The 20,567-nt window shown below is 46.8% G+C and overlaps 1 protein-coding gene across 3 annotated transcripts in view; it reads right to left on the bottom strand.

The window, feature by feature from the left end:
• Positions 1-12,858: 12,858 nt before the first annotated feature.
• The window catches only part of RIN2 (Ras and Rab interactor 2), a 61,264-nt gene continuing 53,555 nt past the window's right edge, over positions 12,859-20,567 (bottom strand). For all 3 annotated transcript variants that reach the window (XM_054290520.1, XM_054290522.1, XM_054290523.1), the window contains 3 exons: positions 19,226-19,357; positions 16,892-17,055; positions 12,859-14,023 (listed from right to left, as the gene is read on the bottom strand). In XM_054290520.1, coding sequence (XP_054146495.1) covers positions 13,706-14,023; positions 16,892-17,055; positions 19,226-19,357 — 614 coding nt within the window. In that variant the 3' untranslated portion in view covers positions 12,859-13,705. The remainder of the gene's footprint in view (positions 14,024-16,891; positions 17,056-19,225; positions 19,358-20,567) is intronic.

Raw genomic sequence — 20,567 nt, 5'->3', positions numbered from 1 at the left:
TTTCACAAACACTGTCTGTGTGAGGAGCAATGTGCTTTGGTGCCTTGGGACATTTGTCATCCAATTCCTCTGCTCAGGGAAAATGAGAGGTGGGTGCACTCCCTCCCCTGCATCCCTTTTGTCTCAGCTTGCATGGGCTTAGGGACCATGGCTGCCAGGGAGGGTCCAGGCTGGCCAGGAAGCTGCAGAAGCACAAGGAATTCACAGCTGGCACAGCTGTGCTGCAGATGGAAAGCTGTGGGTGCCACATCCCTGAAAATGTTGAAGGCCAGGTTGGATGGGGCTGTGAGCAGCCTGGTCTAGTGGAATTTGTCCCTGCCCATGGCAGGAGGGGTTAACTAGATGGTCCTTGAGATCCTTTCCATACAAAGCTCATTCCCACAGCTGAGCTGAGGTGCTTGGGATGCCCATGTGCTCAGAACACTTGGGGTGCTCCAAGACAGCAGGAGGTGCTGCTGTGCTGCCCACATGGTGTCTTGCAGGGGCACACAGCTGGTGCTGGGCAGCCTCAGTCTCTGCAGTGTCCCAGCACTGGCTCTTGGAGCTGCCAGCTGTGCCCAGCCCATGCTGTGGCACCCTGAGTCTGCTAAAAACACAGCCAGGCAGGGCTTGGAAAGGGCATTTCTTATGGAAAGCAGGATACTGTGCCTTACTGAGTAGGCTACTCACAGAAAGCTTTAAATTGAAATCAAAATTTTACATTTTCCTTCCAGAGTTTAAAGTTTCCATCCAGAGCAGTCCCCATTTGTTCTTTCCACCCACTGTGTCTGCCAGCTGCAGCAGTTGCCTCTTCCCTGCAGGCCTGAGCTGGGTTTGCATTTCCATCAGCAGCAGCCCTGGTGTGTGGTGACAGTGCTTTCCACTTCATGGGCAGCAGCTTGTGGCTCAGGGAGGGATTGGCCCACACAACTGGTGCTGGTTTCCTCAGTGCCTGAAATGCCAGGAAGTTTCTGAAGTACCCCAGGCCTGCAAGGCTCTTAACACAAGCTGATCTTCCCCAATCATGGTCAGATATCAGTGGGATCACAGGACAAACTTGGGGGCAATTGCTTCATTTAGAAAAGCAGAGTTGTTGAATCTTTCTAAACCTTTGTGTGTTCATGAGTGATGTACATTTTGTTTGTCAGACTGCCTTTGTATCTTCATTAAAAGAGATCCAAAGTCAATTTTACCTGTTGCCATTTCTTGCAAAGGGCCAGTATGCTTTTGTTTCCCCACTCAGTTTGCCAAGACCTGGTCATGGTGCTTTTCCCCCCAGGTGGAGACACAGACCATGATTTTTCCAATTCTATAAAGGGAAAGCTCCATCTGTCTAGAAGTAAGTTTTGTACAGTCTAATGTTAAGCCTTTAATTGGATTTTGTTTACTTGTAATCATGCTTTAAACACATTTCTTGTCCTTTACCAAAACCAGTGTCTTCATTGATCTCTGTATTCATATTTTCAGTAAAGGGAATAGGTGTGATGGTTTGGCTTTCCATTGTAGGTGTCAGACCTGTCCTGTCAAGGGTCTGGGACTTTTCAGTTCTCTGAACTTTCAAAAGAAGGTAAAGGAGTTTGAGATCAGAATGAATTGTGATCCAAATTGCTGTTTTGCTTTGCTCCTTTTCTCTAAGCAGTAGCTCAGAGGAAATGAGTTAATGCCAGAAAAGTGCCACTGCAAAAAAGAGCAAAGTTGAAGAACGTTTGGATGTCAATAAGCTGCATGTCTCCTATAAATCCTGAGATCCCACTGCTTTACACGTTTTCCTGTGTGATGCAGACAGAGAATAAGGAGTGGGAACATTTAATTACCATTAATTGATATGGATAGTTCTGTTCCTTGCTTTGTGCACAAGTAGAAGGAGTGAGAGCAGGGTGTGTGTGGGCAACGTGAGAGACAGCATTGTGTACAAAGTGTATTGCTGTTCCAGAGACAAGCAGATAAGAAGGGATTTCTTCCCAGGTGCCCTGGATCATTTGTCAGTGACACAAAACACATCCTCTGCAGGGTGTCCTGTCCCTTAAGGAGTGAGAAAGACTGGGTTTCACCCTCTGCCTGCCCCCTGGATAAAACAATAGCTGTAATGAGGGGATGAACACCGTCAGCCTTCCATCTCCAGCAGCTGCTTTTGGAAAGGTTCCAGTGCCACTTGTGGCCCTCTGGCAAGTCACAGAAAGGACACAGAGAAGCAGGTGTCCATCTCCTCACTTTGTCTCTCAGTGCTACAGCTGCTCTGATCTATTTACGGATAATTTACTGGTAAAAGCGGAGACTGTTTTCTGGTCTAACACAATTATGTTTAAGGGCTGCCTCTGTGACCAATTAAGGCCACAGAAATTGATTTCAGCAACAGGTTTCTGTTTTTCAATTACTCAGGAACAGATGATCCTTTTCCACCTTGAAAACAGACAGTTCTGGACAGGGAATTGCCTTCTGGCTGACTCTAGAGGTGAAGCATGTTTTCCATGGCAGTGACCCCAGCCCTGTTTTGTCTGGGATAGAAGGAGTTGGGGACATAACCACCTTTTGCAGTGGAAACGATCATGGCTGTGCAAAAATTACCAGCCTACAAACAGTGGCAATAAAATCTGCTGTGGCAGATCATTCTTACTCTTGCTTCTGTTTCTCTGTAGCTTTTGTATATCTGCCTTGACTCCCCGTGTCTGAGCTGACAGCTTACTTTGAATTTTGGTTATATTTGGGCTGGGAGAGTAGATCCCAGTGTTCATCCTGTGCCTGGCATGCAGAAGACTCAAATTTCTTTTTATACTGATTGAATTTTGGGGATAGGATTTTACTTTTCACTGCCTTGGTCTTCTGCACTCCCAGGAATGACAGCCTCACAGCACAGTTAGATGGGTCATGGAATAGAGGCCCCAAGGTTCTGGGGTGAGCTGGAAGATGGATGTTCAGGAATGTGGATGTTCCTAAGGGATCAGTGCTGCAAACTTCATTTACAGCTGCTGGGCCTTTTGCCTGAACTCAAGCAGAGCACAGAGAAAAGATGGCCCTGCCATGCCTCCCCTGCTGCCCAGGGATGAAAGGATGAAAGAAACGCTCCAATGATGACAATGACAACAACAAAACTATTTATTTTTGACAGCAAATGAGCACCCAACGCCCTCCGGCCCTCCCAGACCGGCAGGCCAAGCGGTGCCATTTCCATAGCATGAGGTGCTGGTAGCTGATGCCCAGGAATGCTGCTGGGCTCAGGGGGCAGAGTGTGTACAAAGGCTGCATTCCAAGCCCTGATCATGAGATTCTGATCACCCAGAGCCACTGGCAAGTGCAGCAGCTCTTCTTCATTCTGTGCAGGTGAGAGCCCAGCCTTGGAGCCTGTCCCTGGGGACAGGGAAATGCTCTGAGTATAGTTTTGAATTCTCAGGGACAGTCAAAATGAGAATTGTTTTGAGGCAGGTGTTGTAATGTTGGGTTTGGGTGTGTCTGCAGGAAAGAAAGCAGGAATAAACCCCTTGCAGAACAGAGGAGAACTTTGCATGGCAAATTTACACCTTACAGATACACTGATCATATCGGCCCAGTTTATGTTGGGTTTGGGTGTCTCTGCAATAAAGAAAGCAGGAAATAAACCCCTGGAACAATGAGATACAGCAGAAGAGGAACATTTGAAAGGTGAATTTGTTCCCTACAGCTCTTCCCCAACTGAATTTTGGGGTCATCTACTGGGGAGTGCAAAGCTGCTTTTACTTCCACTGCCTGGTGCCATTGTTTGTGTCCCACCACTTTGAGGTGAAGAGAATTAAACAAAGTCCCACACAACAAGCTGCAACCCAGAACTGAGTGGGAATTACAGAAATATAGGACTTGTAAACTAGATTTGGAAAGGGCCAACATCCCAGACAGTGTGAAGCCCTCAGGCCTGGCCTGGCTGGGCTTAGGGCTGGTTGCTCTTGGGAAGGGAATGGAAGGGGATGGAGTTGGGTGGGTTGGTTTCCATGAAGCCATGGAAAGGAGAGCAGCATGGGGAGCGTGTCACAAAGGGGCAGCCCCAGGCTGGGCTGGTGCAGGTTGTGCTGGACACGGCCCCTGCAGCAGCAGCACAGGTTCCAAGATGGATTTCACCAGAAAAGGAAAGGCCACTGAAGGGAAAGGTGAATATAGAAAGGAGTGGAAGTGCTGGAGCCAAATGGAAAAAAATGCCCCCAGACTTCAGGGAAAACTGGTCCGTGGTGGTCAGTGCTGGCTCTGTGTCAGAGCAGGTGCCTGACAGCTACAGGTGATCCTGCAAGGACGCCCATGGCATCACAACATTGTCTCATTAGTTTTCGCTGCTTTCTCCTTTGTGACAGTGGCCAATGACTCCTGCTGTCAGCCAGGACAGGGACTGTGGCCACAGCTGACCCCAAACTGGACATGGTCATGAGATGCAAACCCTGTTGGTTTCTTTGCCTCCAATGTTGGGTCTCACTACAGATGAATTTCCCGTTCTTCCTCTGCTTGCTGATCAGGTCCAACCTTGAGGAAGGAATTACAGTGCTATAGAAACACCAATAAGGCCTGCCTGGTGCCTGAGAGGTCTCTGTGGTTTTCAGAGCCAGCAGTCACAGCTGTGTGGGTATTTCCTGCAGATTCACACAAAGCCAGCCTCAAGAAGGAATCTTTTTTCCTCTCTTACCATTGGAGCCTTCCATCTTTCCCTTCAGACTTGCTAACTCAATACAGCTCAATTAAACACAGCCTAGTTCCAGGAAAAATAAAACCAAAGAAATTGTCTCAAAAATTAAAAAACCCTTGAGTGTCTCACCCATTAGATGTGTTGATGATAAAGGTGGGAGTTCCCCTAACTCAATTCTTGCCTTGTGAGCATAGCTCAGCCTCACACAGAGGTGAGGTTGGATCTGGGCCACTCTCTGTTGGGAGGAAGGCTCTTGTGGCAGCCCAGAGAGGCTGTGCCCATTGCCAGGGATCATTTGTGCCCTGCGTGTGCCCCCTGCAATGAGCAGGAGCATGTTTCCCTGTGCAGCTGTTTGAAGTTTCCAGGGAATATGTCCCATGAAATATGGAGCTTCAGGTGCTTTAGGTTTGCATTGCAGGCTCTGATGCATTTTGTGTCTCCACTTTGCAGGCCTGACTGGCTCCCCTCTTGCCAAGAGGTTTTTCCTGGCCAGTCCCTCCATGCTCCTTCCCTCCAAGCTGTTGCCTCCCATCCGGAAGAGCTCCCTTTCAACCAAGCCAAGCAAGATATTGAGCAGAGAGCAGGAGATTGGCAAAAATGTCACCAGCTATGATGAGGACAGTAGGAAAACCCAGGAGCAGAGTTCAGAGAGAAAAGGATGTAAGGTAAGGAGACCAAGCTGAGTCCAGTGTGGTGAATTTTCAGTTTATGTGCAGTAGGAAGAGCTCTGAGACCTTTTCCTGTGCTGTGAGCCCAGGGACATCCTGCAGGATGGCTTTGTGGGACTTCAGAGGTGGAGATCAGCACTGGCTGTGAGGCACCTCAGGGGCAGGGAGAGAACAAGGATCTAAACCACTCCATGCCATCCTAAAGGCCAGTGGGGGCTGTGGCACCCCAGAACACCTTGATGCCAATGCCAGCTGGAAATGCAGCCACATTGCAGATTAGTGAGCACCATGAGTGAGCTGAGAAATGTGGGATGTGGTCTCCCCCTCACCACTTCCTGTCACAGACATCTTTTATGAAAAATCCTTTCTTTAGGATTTTTCCTCCTGAGAAGCTGAGAAGCCTCAGGAACAAAAATGTAAACATTGATTATCTGCTGCTGTGGAATGCAACAGGTGCATCTGTGATTGGCCCATCTTGGATGTTTGTAATTAATGGCCAATCACAGCCCAGCTGGCTTGGGCTCTCTGTCTGAGCCACAAACCTTTGTTATCATTCCTTTCTATTCTTAGCTTAGCTGGCCTTCTGATGAAACCTTTTCTTCTATTCTTTTAGTATAGTTTTAATGTAATATATAGCATAAAATAATAAATCAAGCCTTCTGAAACACGGAGCCAGATCTCTGTCTCTTCCCTCATCCAAAAACCCCTGTGAACACCATCACAAGTTCCCTTTCCATTCCCCATCCTGAGCCAAGCTGCTGCATCAGTTTGACTTTTCCTGCCAGGTCCCAGTTAAGAGCATGGCCAAACTTCTTGAGGCATCAAAGGGGGCAGGCTGGATCCTTTATCTGAGCACTCTGTTCTGCTCTTTCCAGGTTCTCCTGACGCCCATATGTCCCAGTGTTGGGGTTGTGAAGAACAGGTCACTGCTGCCACCTTTGATCCCCCCTATAGGCAAGGCAGGCAGTCCAGCCCTTGGCAGTGAGTATAAAGTGAAAGCTGAGCATGGCTCAGCCTCACACAGAGGTGAGGGGGAGCTGGGGTGGGAGGAAGGGTCTTGTGCCGTCCCAGAGAGGCTGTGCCCATTGCCAGGGATCATTTGTGCCCTGCGTGTGCCCCCTGCAATGAGCAGGAGCATGTTTCCCTCCTGTGCAGCTGTTTACAAGTTTCCAAGGAATCTGCCCCATGAAATATGGAGCTTCAGATGCTTTAGGTTTGCATTGTGGCCTCTGTTATATTTTGTGTCTTCACTCTGCAGACCTGACTGAGCATGGTGACCCCAAAAAATTTTTCCTGGACACTCCCTATGTGCCCTTACGGGCCAAGCTCTTGCCTCCCATCCAGAAGAGTTCTCTTTCTTCTGAGCCCAGTCAGATGTGCAAGAAGAAGAAGAAGAAGGAATGTAGGGAAAATCTCACTGTCTCTGATGACAGCTGTGGGAATAAGAAGGAGCTGATTTCAGCAGGAAGGGGATGTAAGGTCAGGAGAGAAAGCAAAATCCTGTGTGGTAGATTTTCAGTTTATGTTCTGTAGGAAGCTCTGAGCCCTTTTCCTGTGCTGTGAGCCCAGGGGAGCAGCTGGGCCAAGGAAGAGCTCAGCTGGACACTGTGCTTCAGGCTGTCTTTGCAATGGGTGTGTAGTGCAGAATTCACATCCTCAGCATGTATCAACAACAGGAGAGATCTTTGAATGGTTTCTGGGCTCTGTTGTGGTTCCCCCTCTGTCTCATGCCTGAGAAAACACCAACAAGCAGTCAGAGCAGCTCAACTTGTCCAACCTGGCCAAGTGTATCTTGGTCTATCCCTCACCATTTCTCTTTCTATTCCATATCCTAGGCCATGCTGCTTCATCAGTCTGACTCTTCTTTTCCTGCCCAAGCCCCAGCTAAGAGCATGGCTGAATTTCCTGAGGCATCAAATGGGGCGAGGCTGGATGCTTGAGCTGAGCAGAGTGCTGTGCTCTTTCCAGGATTCCTTGATGCCTGTGTGTCCCAGTGCTGGGGTTATGAAGAAATGGTCGCTGGGACCGCCTGTAATCCCCCCTATCCCCAAGGCAAACCATCCAGCTCTTGGCAGGGAGGGGAAGGCTGAGCCATGCTCAGCCTCACACAGAGGTGAGGGGGAGCTGGGGTGGGAGGAAGGCTCTTGTGGCAGCCCAGAGAGGCTGTGCACATTGCCAGGGATCATTTGTGCCCTGCGTGTGGCCCCTGGAAGGAGCAGGAGCATGTTTGCCTGTGCAGCTGTTTACAAGTTTCCAAGGAATCTGTCCCATGAAATATGGAGCTTCAGATGCTTTAGGTTTGCATTGCAGGCTCTGATGCATTTTGTGTCTTCACTTTGCAGATCTGACTGGCCACCCTTTTTCCAAGAAGTTTTCCCTGGACACCTCCTATGTTCCCTTACCCTTACCTTACCCCAAGTACTTGCCTCCCATCCCCAAGAGCTCTCTTTCCTCTGATCTCAGGAAGAAGCTGCCACCTGTCCAAAGAGTATTTAAAAAATAAGATTTATGTGTTAGGGTTCATAGTCAACAGATATTCTATATGTTCTGTATGTTCTGATATTTAGATGTAATTTTGAATACGTGTGTTTTGATTGTATCTTTAAATGCTGACAACATCTCTTTAATTGGATATGTTTTATTTTGATTCTTTTAAAAACTTAAATAAATAAATTTAATTTAAATTAACCAAAAGGAGAACGTGAGAGCAGGACCTGCTAGCCTAAAGATTATGGGAATGCAGCTCACTCAATATGCCAGTGTCTCACTATGTCCTTTCCTCACTGGGCTGCTCCTTATCCTCTTTTGCCATGTTTTCTTTGTGTCATTTGTGCTGCTGTGTTCAGTTTGTCATTACAATGGCGCCACACATTGGCATGTTTGGGGTACAATGGATCCAAAAGATCCTGTCTAGTCAAAAGTTTTCTACCTAGATGAGTTCTGTGCTCAGCAAAGGCCTGAGCAAAGAAATCAAGAGAAGTGTGCCCAAGTGGCAAAGCTTTGCTCCTTTGCAATCTCACTCAGATCTGGCTCACCTGGGTAACCTGTTCCCAGTGCCTCACCAGCCTCACAGTAAAGAATTTCTTCCTGGAAAATTGCAAAGAGAGTAAAAATATTTCTGTAAATACATCAGCAACAAATGGAAGGCTAATGAGAATCTCTGTCTTCTCCTGGACAGGAGGGGAAACACAGAACAAAGGTTGAGGAAAAGACTGAAGAACTGAATGCACTCCTCCCTGGTAAAAACTGTCAGGATGGCTGGGCCCAGGGAGTGGTGGAATTCAGTGGAATTAAATCCAGCTGGCACCTGGGCACAAGTGGTGTTCCCCAGGGCTCAGCTGTGATTCCCATCTTTGTCAATGATGTGCAGGGGAGGATCAAGGGCACCTCAGGCAGTTCACAGACATGCCAAGCTGGGTGGGAGTGTTGATCTGCCACAGGGCTGGAAGTCTCTGCAGAGAGAGGTCCCTGGGTGAGCCCCAGGCAGGGCTCAGCCCTGGGCATGGGCAGCACAAAGGTGTTTCTGGAGATCCCCATGGGCTGAGGGGAGCTGTGTGCTGCCAGCTCCTCTGTGCATGGGCAGGGTGGGAAGGGCGGGTTGGGCATGGCCAAGGTTCAGTGACCACCCACAGGAAAAATCTCAGAATTTTCAGGAAGGAAAAAACCCTAAACCCTGCCTCTAGATATGTAGGGGGATAGAATATAAGAAAATAAAGATAGTGTAGAAAGTAATCTGACCCCTAAGGAGTTGCAGCTGGGCCAATTATCAAAGATTAGGAACAGGCCTGACTTTACCAGGCCACAGCTGTAACCAGTGAGAAGAAGAGGGCTTCTGTTCTTCTAAAAGAGTGGGGTGGCTGGGTGAGAAGGGAACTGGGGTCCCTTTGTGAAGGATAAAGAGTCAGTGCTCTGAGGAGCTGTCCACAAGAAGCACCAGGAAGGTGTGAAACTCTTGTGATGAGGAGACAGCAGTGTGGAACCCCTGCAGTGAGATGACAGCACAGGTAAGATTTGGCATTGGAGCTGCTCCAGGGGCAGCTCAGGGAATGACTCAGATGGATTCAGCTCCAGAGCAAGCAGGGTTGATGCCAGCTTGCCTGTTGCTGGGCCATGTCCTGGGCAGAGTAGGCAGATAAGGTGTCCAAAAAAGTAACAATTGGTGTCCAAAGTAACAATAAAGTGTCCAAAAAGTGACAATTGGCTCAGCTGCCACCATCAGCACTGAAAGCTTTGGCTGTGCTGCTCTCCCTGCCCCGCTCCTGCTGTGTGGGCTCCTGGCTGCTCCTTCCCTCAGGCTCTTGGGAGGGAGGGACAGCTGAGGTTGCTGGGTGGCTCACATGTCCTTGCTGCTGTTTTGGTTTTCTTTAAATTTTTTTTTCATTTATTTACTTTATTTTTAAAATTTATTTACGTTTCTTTAAGGTTTTTTTCGGTTTTTTACTTATTTCACGTATCTCACGGCGACTGCGCAGAGATACGCCAATTGCGCATACTCAAACCGACTGCGCAGAGCTACGCCGAATGCGCACGGCTACGGCGACTGCGCATATTCACACCGACTGCGCAGGGCTACGCCGAATGCGCAGAGATACGCCAATTGCGCATACTCAAACCGACTGCGCAGGGCTACGCCGAATGCGCACGGCTACGGCGATTGCGCATACTCACACCGACTGAGCAGGGCTACGCCGATTGCTCAGAGCTACGCCGATTGCGCATGCTCACAGCAACTGGGCGTGGCGTAAAAGTGACTTTTTTTTTCTCTCCCCTTTCCCGTTTCCACCCCCTGCAGAGGCAGGAATACTGCCTTGCAATCAAGTACAAAACCTGCCTGGCAAGCCCAGGATGCCAGGAGCCAGCAGCCATTTCTCCCGGATTTCCCCTTTGGTACTGGCAGAAGCCACTCCCAGCGAGCCGCCATCTCTGTTGTGGTGCCTTAACCATCCCCCGCTCCGCACACAGGCGTTTGTCCAGTTCGGGTCGTTTGTCTCAACCCGGCCTCGACACCGATGCCGGGCTCTCAGCGCGTATTTCCACCGCCTTTCCCAACGGGACAAAACGTTTGGCGGGTCAGCGGCATCGGAGCCCCGCAAGCCGCGGCAGGGGTCTTGCCGGTACCGCCATTTTGAGTGTGGCTGGAGCCCGACCCGGCTCATGCAGGGTCCTGGTACGCGGGCGCTTCGCCATCTCTAAATGGCAGCTCTGTCCCCACCGCGCCTCCGCGGGCCCCGCCGCTGTCACTGTTCCCAGCCACCGCCTCGCACGGCGGCCGCTCAAGCCCGGCCGCGCCCCTTTGCCCGCCTGACTCCGCCTCACCGCTCCCCTCTGCCCGCAGTGCCGCGCTCTGCCCACAAGGCGGCAGCACCGCCCCAGGCCCGGGCCGGGCTGGACGCGCTTTGGGGCAGGCAGGGAACGGAGGCCGAAGTTTCCTTTTCCATTCCCTTCAGCCCCAGCAGTTGTTCCTGCGGTTAAAGGGTGTGAAAAATGCGTATTTTATGATTGGTTTTTCGCAAATATTAAAATGAATATTATACGTGTTGTGTTAGAAAGTAATGCTGTATTAATTCTCTTAAGTAGTGTGTTAAATATAGTTTTAGGTTATAAAAATTGTTAAAATAGAAACGATGCTGTGTAGGATACTTTTCTAAGAAAGGACCGGCACTGAGATAGCAGCCATAGGACACCTCAATCTTTCAGAGAAAAAGAATTTATTGCCCTCTTATCAGAAGAAATGAAATTCTTCCTGCCTCAAAGGTGCTGTTAGGATTTGGAGGAAGAAGTTGACACTGACCAGACAGAATCCTGTGTTTGAATGGAATTTATGCATAATTTATGAGGTGTATGAATATGCAACAGGCTGTTGTTTTTAAGGGTTAATCCTCTGTTAACATGTGTCCTTTTTCAGTGCTGCCCTGAAAAAGGTACCCAGATGTCCATAACTCTGTCTCTATTGTCTCATACTGTCCTAATTCAATTTGTCCAAATTATTATTACTCTAATTGTATTACTGTTTTTATAACCATTTTATTACTATAAAACTTTTAAAATTTTAAAAACAAGTGATTGGTGTTTTTCACAGGGCACTTGATTGGTTCATTCCTAGGTAAAAACGTTATAACATTGGTTTCAAAATTACTACCCATCTCTAGTCAGTTTCTCCTACATTCCTGTATACAGTAGAATGGATAGATTCTTTCCAAACCATTCTTTCTAAATGGTTTTAGAGATAAATCCATATTCTTTGCCAATACCTACACCCTCCCTGTGAATTTTCTGGCAGCTTTTGGTCCCTCTGGGGGAGGGTAACCCAGCACCAACCCCCTCATTCCCCATTCACCTGCTCCTCCACCACAGCATGGGTGTGGCCATGTTCACTGGGGTCTCAGGTTGAGGGAAGAGATGAGGATCTGACTCTATGTTTCAGAAGGTTTCATTCGTTATTTTATTATGTATATTATATTAAAAACTATATTCAAAGAATAGAAGAAAGGATTTCATCAGAAGGCCAGCTAAGAATAGAAAAAGAATGATAACAAAGGCTTGTGTGTCAGAAAGAGAGTTTAAGCTAGCTGACTGTGATTGGCCATTAATTGGAAACAACCACATGAGACCAATCACAGATGCACCTGTTGCATTTCACAGCAGCAGATAATCATTGTTTACATTTTGTTCCTGAGGCCTCTCAGCTTCTCAGGAGGAAAAATCCTAAGGAAAGGATTTTTCAGAAAATATCATGGCTGCAGCCTGGCTCTCCCTCCTAGGGACATTGGGGTGCCCCAAATGACATCTGAGCCCCCCAGTCTCCCCCTCAATCTTCCTTCCTCACCCCCAAAGAAGGCACAGAACGAGTCAAACTGCCCTGGACAGCAGTGTGGTGCTTTATTCAAGGCCTTTCCATGAGTACATCTCCCCCAAAAGGGATTCTGCTGCAACAAGAATGGGGGAACCCCCAGAAGTTCCTCCCAGCCCTGCAGTCACAGGAGAGAGGCAGAAAGAGGGAGGGGAAGCAGAGAGGACACAGGAAGAAAAGTAAGATTGAGGAGCAGAATGAAATTGAAAAAAAAACAACCAAAATAACAACAACACACCCTGGGATGAGCAGCATAACAAAAAGGGATTAAAAAAGAACAGGGACAGGGAACGGGACACAAGGATCCAGTAGAGAAACAATGGCACACAGGAGCACCACAGAGACACCAAGAATAAAAATGAAATACAAGTAAGGCATAACCAAAAAAACAAACAAACAATAACAAAAAAACCCCCCAAAACAAACAAAAAAAAAAAAACCACGCAAAAAACCAAAAACCAGAACAAACCCAAAAAACAAAACCCAAATCAAGTACACCCCCCCAAAAAAACAAAAAAACCCCTCAAAATCAAAAAATAACCAACCAAAGAACACCAAACTGGGATGGGCAGCATTACAGAGAGGGATTAAAAAAGAACAGGGACAGGGAATGGCTCACAAGTATCCAGTGGAAAGAATGGCATGGAAAGCACCACACAGAATAAAAGAGGAACATGAGTGAGGCATGGAGAAGGACAGAGGAAAAGGCAGAGGGCCAAACACACAGTGTGCTCAGAACGAATGTGATGAGATGCTAGGATGTGTTTTGCAAAGCACAATGAATAAAATGGTCTGATTTTCAGAAGACAATTGAGAACAGAGAGCAAAACTGCCTCAAGGGTACAGAGGTTTCCTAAGAACTCTCCTGGAACAGGTAAAGAAGAGAAACCACACAGACTGTCAATGCAAGACTCTAAAACCAGCAAGAGATTTATTCTTGTGTATTAAATGTTAAAAATCACATGCATAATTATAGAATATTTTAGTTAAAAAAATATTTCAAAAACCAACCCTGACAGTTTACCTGCAACTGCTATAAAATATCTATTATATATATATATATATATATATATAAACATGACAATTTTCTGTAATCAAAAAAATTAGACAAGGATGCAACCATCCAGGTAATGCTGAGTGAACTGATGCCCTGCATCGGACAGTCTTGTCAAACTCCTGCTGGCAGAACTGAGCTCACCCCAGCCCTCGGACGCACTCGGATTCAAATGCAAGTGACAGCTGGGGAAACAAGGAGTGGCAGAAAATCATATTTTGCACACTACAGCCAAGACCTGTGAAAGGCCACAGTAGAATATGCTGCAAAAGAGCCCATGGTACAGGAAATGCAGGCTCATGGGCTGTCTCCTCAAGACATGCTGGTGGAATATTCTGCATAGCTGGCCACGTGCACGGTGCCCCTGGGTCCTGTAAGCGACATCAGAACTGTCAGCACGTGTTTCACCAGGCACTTCAGGTTTAAGGCACGTTTTAGCTCCTAAGGAAGGCAGCCAACAAAGATGTTTGTAACAATTACCAAGGAACAGATATAAAAATGGCAGGTTGCTGGTTCTAAGCAGCCGAGTCGTGGCTGTTCTGAAGGATGGCCCCATATGGGTCGCTGTTCAGGCGCTTGTAGACAAAGTGAAAAACCTGAGGCTGAGGACGGCTGTGCAACTCTGCCTTGATTTTCTGAGGGTAGGTATCCTCTGTCAGTTGTTGCCAGGTGTCATCAATAAAAAGAAACAGCCTGTATTCTTCTGGATTTGCCACTTTAAACTTCTCAGCACAAAGCTGACAGACATCTTCGGTAGTGATGTAAGGCCTTACTAGCAAAGTCTTTCCCGTACAGCCGCTGGTAACCTCCTGGAATGCAACACGAAGGTAGTTCTGTGAACAAGAAAGCAGACATCAGGAAGTCAGAAAGTCCTTACCCTCTGAAAAATGAAAAGTCAGCAACAAACAGCAAGCCTCTCCCTGCTCCAGCTGTGACACACACTCTGGTGATTCCTTATGGCCATCCCGTGAGCTGCAGCCTGGTGTCCAAGCCTGGCCTAACTCAGCTTCACAGGACAGCTTTACAGGGACTCAGAAAGAAAATTTACTCTGCACCTTTCAAGTAAATGCACCTGATCTTGAGGGAAAAACTGGATGTCTTCCTGTAGAAACTGACACACGGATACATTCTAAACAGGCCCCACAGGGAAATGCAGTTTCATCTGCTTCCTGTTTGTTTGTGTCTTGGGGTGATTTTATGGTAATACTGTATTCCCCCATGGGCTGCTTTATGCCTGAAAATGGGTCCTGGAGCTTTAGGCTGGGTCCAGGGGAGGGCTGTGAGCTGGGGGAGCTCTGGCACGGGCTGTGTTCAGGCACTTGCCCCCCGTGTGCTTGGCTTTGTGGCATGGAGGGAGTCACATTTCTGCTTTGGGCTACCTTGGTTTTATTGGCTGAGGCAAGAGGTTTTCCTGGGACTGCAACAGCAATCCTCCAGTGACTTTTGTGGCTTCCTCTGGAACTGCTTGGCTCAGCTTTGGTCTGATAACCAGACCACTGGTGGGAGCTGGATGCTGCATCCCCACTCTGGACCTTGGGGGAGGCCAGGCCAGCTAAAGAGGGAGCTCAAAATCCACCAGCAGTGAGCAGCTTCAATACCTGACAGTTATTAATTTTCTCCCTGCCTGCCCAGTGGGCACTTTGTTTGTGAAATAAATTGTTTTTGTCACTTTCATCCAAGAAATTCCTTTCCTATTGATGGCAAGGGAGTGCCGAAACACATTTTCTTTAGAGAAAATGTTAATTCCAGAGTGTTTTCTCCTATAATTGTCTCTAAACCAGAGGCAGTTTTAAAAGAAAAAAATAGCTGGAATTAAAGACTAAAATGCAGTAAGATTGAAGGAGGTGGAAAAAAATTAAAGGGAGAAAGAGTTGTTTATTGACTGGCATGGCTGGCACCCATGGTTTGTATGCTGAATAAATTAAGTGTGCAAAATTCCATTGGTAGAGGTTTACCTCTCACAGAAATAAGCTGTTGAAAGGTAGAACTGAAAAGAATCTTCCAATGACTTAAGTTCCAAAGAGCACTCTTGTCTAATCAAGTATTTCTTGATACCACAAAGACTGGACACTAAAGCTCTGCAATAGATTTTAAAAACTGGGACTGAACCTGACTGAACAGAACTACGTCATTTTTTTTACCTGAAGAACTTGTAGAAAAAACCCAGCCCTAAATAGGGCAAAACACACTAGATTTAATTTTTAATTAAGCTACCACACACAAGATCTTCTTTGAAAAGCACAAGTTTTTAGATGGACAGGACTGCTGGGAAAAAAAAAGGAAAGGCTGAAGTTTTTTTACAGATGCCCAGAAAGCTGTATTTCATCATCATCAAAGCACTGGGGTTTTTGCTTTTCTTTCCATTTAGGGAAGGTGGAAAAACAGCCTCCAGGGCCCAAGAGCCAGCAAGGCTGTGAGACTGCAGCACAGAAATGCCATGACCACACCCTGATTCCCCAGGAGGAGGATGACTGGAGCTGCAGATATGTTCCATGCTGGTTGTAGGCCAGGTGCTCCATTTCAGGACTGCAAGACTCAGAGAGAGAAGAGAGAAAATTGCCATTCTGAGCAGACAGCAAAACACTTGCATTTGTGCCAAGCACATCCTGAGGGTGGTGGGATCCACTAATTCCAGGCTCTCTTTTGAGAGAAACAACAGCAAGAGAAGCACTGGACACACTCAGTGCCAGATCCTCCCTGCCCCCTGCATCCCAGTGAACACTGAGCCTGGACCAAGTTCATCTGCAGAGAAAGAGAAGATGGAACTTCCTACAAAATCCTGCAGAAAGAATCTTCTGTCACTTCCTCACCAAGCAGAAATAAAGGTGCTGGATGCTCCTATGGGAAGTGCAGAGTTTTGGCAGAAAGAACAAAGACTCCAGCTGCTGGAATCTGACACCTAAGTACAGGTGAGGAGAACAGAACGTGGATCCCAGGGAGATGGACAGGCTCTGGGCACTGGAATTGCTTGTAATGGCTTCTCCTCTTCCTAACTGCAGACTGCTGAACTCCCAGGAGCAAATCCTCTCTTCCCAATTCCAACTCCCTCCCCTCCTTCAGCTCACAAACTGCTGCACCTTAACAGTCAGTCCAACCAGATGGAAGAGATGCAGGCCTGGGCTCAGAAGATGGAGTGATAACCACTGCTTTGTTATTCTCCAGGTGAAGGTACTGCTCTGCTCTGGAAGAGCAGTACAAAATACAGGGGACAAAAAAGAAAAAAAAAGACAAAGAAAAATGTGAGGACATCCATATCACAGAACTCTGCTGCTGGCTTGAACTTCAAAACTGTTCAGCAACGTTTCTCCCACCTCTCCTCTCTGCTACCTGCTTTAGCCACCACTGGCTGCTGGGCAGCTGGGCTGATTTATACCCCTGGAAATCTGGATTTGATATTTTGAACAATAAAGTGTGCAAAAAAGCTGAATCTAAGATACAATGCAGTTTGTCCTTGCTTCACATGACTTAAAAAGGAAGATAAGAAAGCTCTATTATTTAGTGTTTTCTTCAGACCATCATAATGAAACTATTTGATAAAAAGTGAGTGCCAAGACTTCAAAGAGGCAAATTTGCCATCTGTAATCTCAGCCCTGTTTCACTCCACTTGTGGCACCAAGGGAATTTGCTACAAATGATACCTCTCAAATGGGTATTTCCATCAACACAACCATCCCATTTTCTATTTCAGCCCTAAGCTCTACCTGAAAATCATCCACTGAAGGTATTGTCCTGTTTGTTGTCCTCCTCTTGTGCCACTGCCGGAGCGTGTCCCTGGCCTCTGAGCTGAGCAGCTGGGCAGCTTGTTCCTCCTGGAAGTTCTTGATCAGTGAAAGTGCTCCATAAGCACTGGTCAAGTAATAGCCCCCTGTGAAGGACAGCAAGGGAAGAACTTCTCAGAGTGGTCACAGTCACAAGTGCAAGCATAGATTTCTTTGAGGTATATATATTTCTTTGAGATATATATAAATACACACAGAGAGGCACCTAGCCACACACGTAGATATTAAAGTTGCCAGAATATTTACACACAAAAGGAAAACCCTCCCTGGCCTGCACAGCACTGGAGGGTGTGTTCTCAGCTGCTCAGAGACATGCAGGGGTTGCATGTGCTCCATATTACACAGCAGAGCCTTGGGTCCACCCCTGCTGAGGAAAGCTGGTTCCTTAAATGACTGATAATAGAATAAAATCTTTTAAAACTCCTCTTTTATTCGTTTAAAATAATAAAATCTTTTAAATCTCCTTTAAAAGATTTAAAAGATTTTAAAATCTTTTAAAACTCATCTCTGCAAAAGCTAGGAAAACCAACAACTCTTGTAACTCCTTTACTCCTGAGTATTTACTCCTCCAATCTTGGAACACCAGCTTTATTCTAAACAATTTTCTAACAGTGTTTTGGTTTCTTCCCAGGCTTCAGAAGGGGATGAAATAAACATGGGTGTTGAAACAAAGTAAAAAACAATCTAACCCTGTTCATCAACTTAAAAGCGACCATTCTCAGTGGCAATAAAGCAACAACTGAGTGTGAGACTTGTACTCTGGAATCATCCCAAAGAGTTGCCTTTATTTTTAAAACAACAACTTCCTAGCATTCCCCAGAATGTCCAGCTAATTCAGGAGATGGTGTGTACAGTCCTGCACACTCCCCATTTATTACATGAGTAGAGAACAAATTAAAGCCACAACAGAGTTGCCAATGCACAAAAGAAGCTGTGGATCACAAAGTAAAAGAGTCTCAACAGGAGGCAACAGTCTGCAGCAACCAGGAGAAACAAAAGACAAGCTGTCTTTTCTTTTTAAAGGCAACTATTTGGGTGGGAGTGCTCAGTCTATTCAGAGGCATTCAGAGATGCATGGGATGCCCACAGTAGTAGTTTCTGTATTACTGACAGCATTCCCTCTCAGCCTGTAGCTTTGCAACAAGATGAACACATAAAATTCATGCAAGACCCATTAGACAAACTGGACAGTACATTTCAGTAGAAATGCACAACCCCAAAGCCCTACACAATTTTCTCTGCACAGCAGAGCTGAGCTAGTGCCAATGACAGGCCCCAACCAACAGCCAGACTTTCTTTGCTGCATTCAAAACAACAAGACTTAATAGTCCAGTAAACCTTTCTGCTTTTCAAGCATGTTAATGATCTTCAGCTTCACATCTCAAGTATTTTCCATACTAAGACTCCTAACAATCCACTCAAGGATGCTCTGTACACCAAGCAAGGAGCAGACTAGTGCCAAATTGAAGGAATTATGGCATGGATTCTCCAAGGCATAACAGCATGCAAGAGGGTACATGAAAAGCAATTTCAGAAAGCAAGGTATAGCAGGAACAGGAAACACACATATATACCCAAACACACAGTTAAACTTGGCTGCAAGAGCCTTCAAACCTCCTCATAAACCTTTTAGATTCTGGGGCCTACCAGAGCCTTGCAGAAAACTTCTTTATTAAAAATACTGCCATGGGGACAGCAGAGCCAGATTTCCTTGCCTCCAGCAGACTTTAGCCCTCATTCAAGAAATGCCTCAGTAAACATACTGCTGGAGCTCATAAAAGTACTTTGTGAGAAAGAAATGCTGGGAAGAAGCAAAGGTCATTAAAAGGGGGCAATATTCTCAAAAGCATTTCTGCAAAGGTGCAAGGAAGTCCCCCAGAGGTCATCACAAAGCACATAACCCAAGTCTTATTATGTGCCTCACAATTTGCTGAGTGCTGCTGCCCCATAAATCCCCTCAGGAAATTTTCAGGCACAAAAGGCTCAGGCCTTTGGGCACCTGCACATGTGTTTGCCTGCTGAGTCAAAACTGATTGGAAACAATTGTATTTGCTCACAAAGCATCACAGAGCAGCAGATTTTCCAGCCACTGGGGCTTGTGCTCTGCAAGTTGCTTTCCAAGCAGAGGAAATGATGACATTCTCTGGTTACACTATCAACATCACTATCATTAGGTCTCCCTTTAACAGGATTCCTACTCAAACAGAACACCCCCTCACTAGTCCTTAGGCAGTTCTAGTAAAAATAAATAATTACCTTCTCCATGCAGCAAGGATGGATCCAACAGCTCCATCATGTACTCGATTTCGGTATCCAGCTCCAGCATATCACACTGGGCTAGCACATATGTCAGCACAGGCAAGAAGTCATCAGCTCCATACAGCCTCCCTGGGTGGAAGGGAACACAGGCAGTGAGAGACAAACCACATTTTTTTACCAGTTTCCCATGTCTGAAAGGAAAACACTCTTTTGTGCCTTCTCTACTCCAGAACCTCCTAAAGTCACCAATGTGCAGCAAAGAGAACAGCACCTGGCACTCACTGAACAGGAGACAAGCTCAGGCCTGTCCTTCAAACAAGCACAAATCTCATGATGCACACCTTGAAGCATGCAAGGGAGATTTAGAGACTGGGCTCACCCTGGCAGAACTGGTGAGCTGCTGAACAGGCTGCCCTGCCAGTCTGGCCTGACCTTCACCTGCCCTGCTACCATTGCCTAAGAGCTGAGGAATAGGCATTTTCTTTATACATCCAGGGATTGCATCCACTTTCTGGAAGCATCCAGACATAAATATCAGTCTCTGAGCATGAATCCCACAGCAGAGAAGCCTGAATATGAAAGCCTATACATTTGACAATATAAAAGCCTATTAGATTTGACAAGAAAACTCAACTCATTTCCTTGACAGGTAATTGTCAAAAACACCAGAGAGGTGTTCTACCAACACCAGGTGCTGCACCTGAAGGGAGCCTACAGGAAAGATGGGGAGTGACTGAAGGGCCTGGAGTGACAATAATCCACAGACTGTGCTGTACCTGGGCCTGTCTGTGCTCCTGGCACTTTTCCTGCATTTTGACTTTCTGTTCAGAAATCCCAATGTGGCCAAATCTCTGGGTCAGGCAAAATTCACTGCAGAATGGATGTGAGGGTCACTCAGAACTGCCCAGAGCAGGAGCCAGCTCACAGCTCTGGTGGAATTTAAGTGACACCAGCTGAGGCACATGCTCCAGCTAGCACACTTACCTGGCTGGAAGTACAGATACCAAACACCTGCTGGCTCAATGCCAGGTTTGACAAACTTCACATGACAAAATAAGACAGCCCAATGAGCACTTGCCACACCTCAGCCCAAGTCTCCCAGTGCAGCACTTGACCAGCAGCAGCCTCTCAGTATTTTCTTTCTACATGTTGGAAATACCTCACTCAATGCAATCACATCACAGTAGGGAGAGATGAGTTCACACAACTTCAGGCCAAGATCCCTATATCCACTTTTAAAATGCAGAATTTTGAAATGCAGTAATAAGCTGGGCAGGAGCTCAGTCCTAAATCTTGTAAAAGCATCTGGGGGGCTTTAACAGCCACGAGCTTTCACCAT

This window comes from Melozone crissalis, unplaced genomic scaffold (assembly GCF_028551555.1).
Source record: "Melozone crissalis strain CALT ecotype California unplaced genomic scaffold, PUWL_Pcris_2 ptg000081l_1, whole genome shotgun sequence".
Classification (NCBI taxonomy): Eukaryota; Metazoa; Chordata; class Aves; order Passeriformes; family Passerellidae; genus Melozone; species Melozone crissalis.
This window is presented reverse-complemented; position numbering and strand designations above follow the sequence as displayed.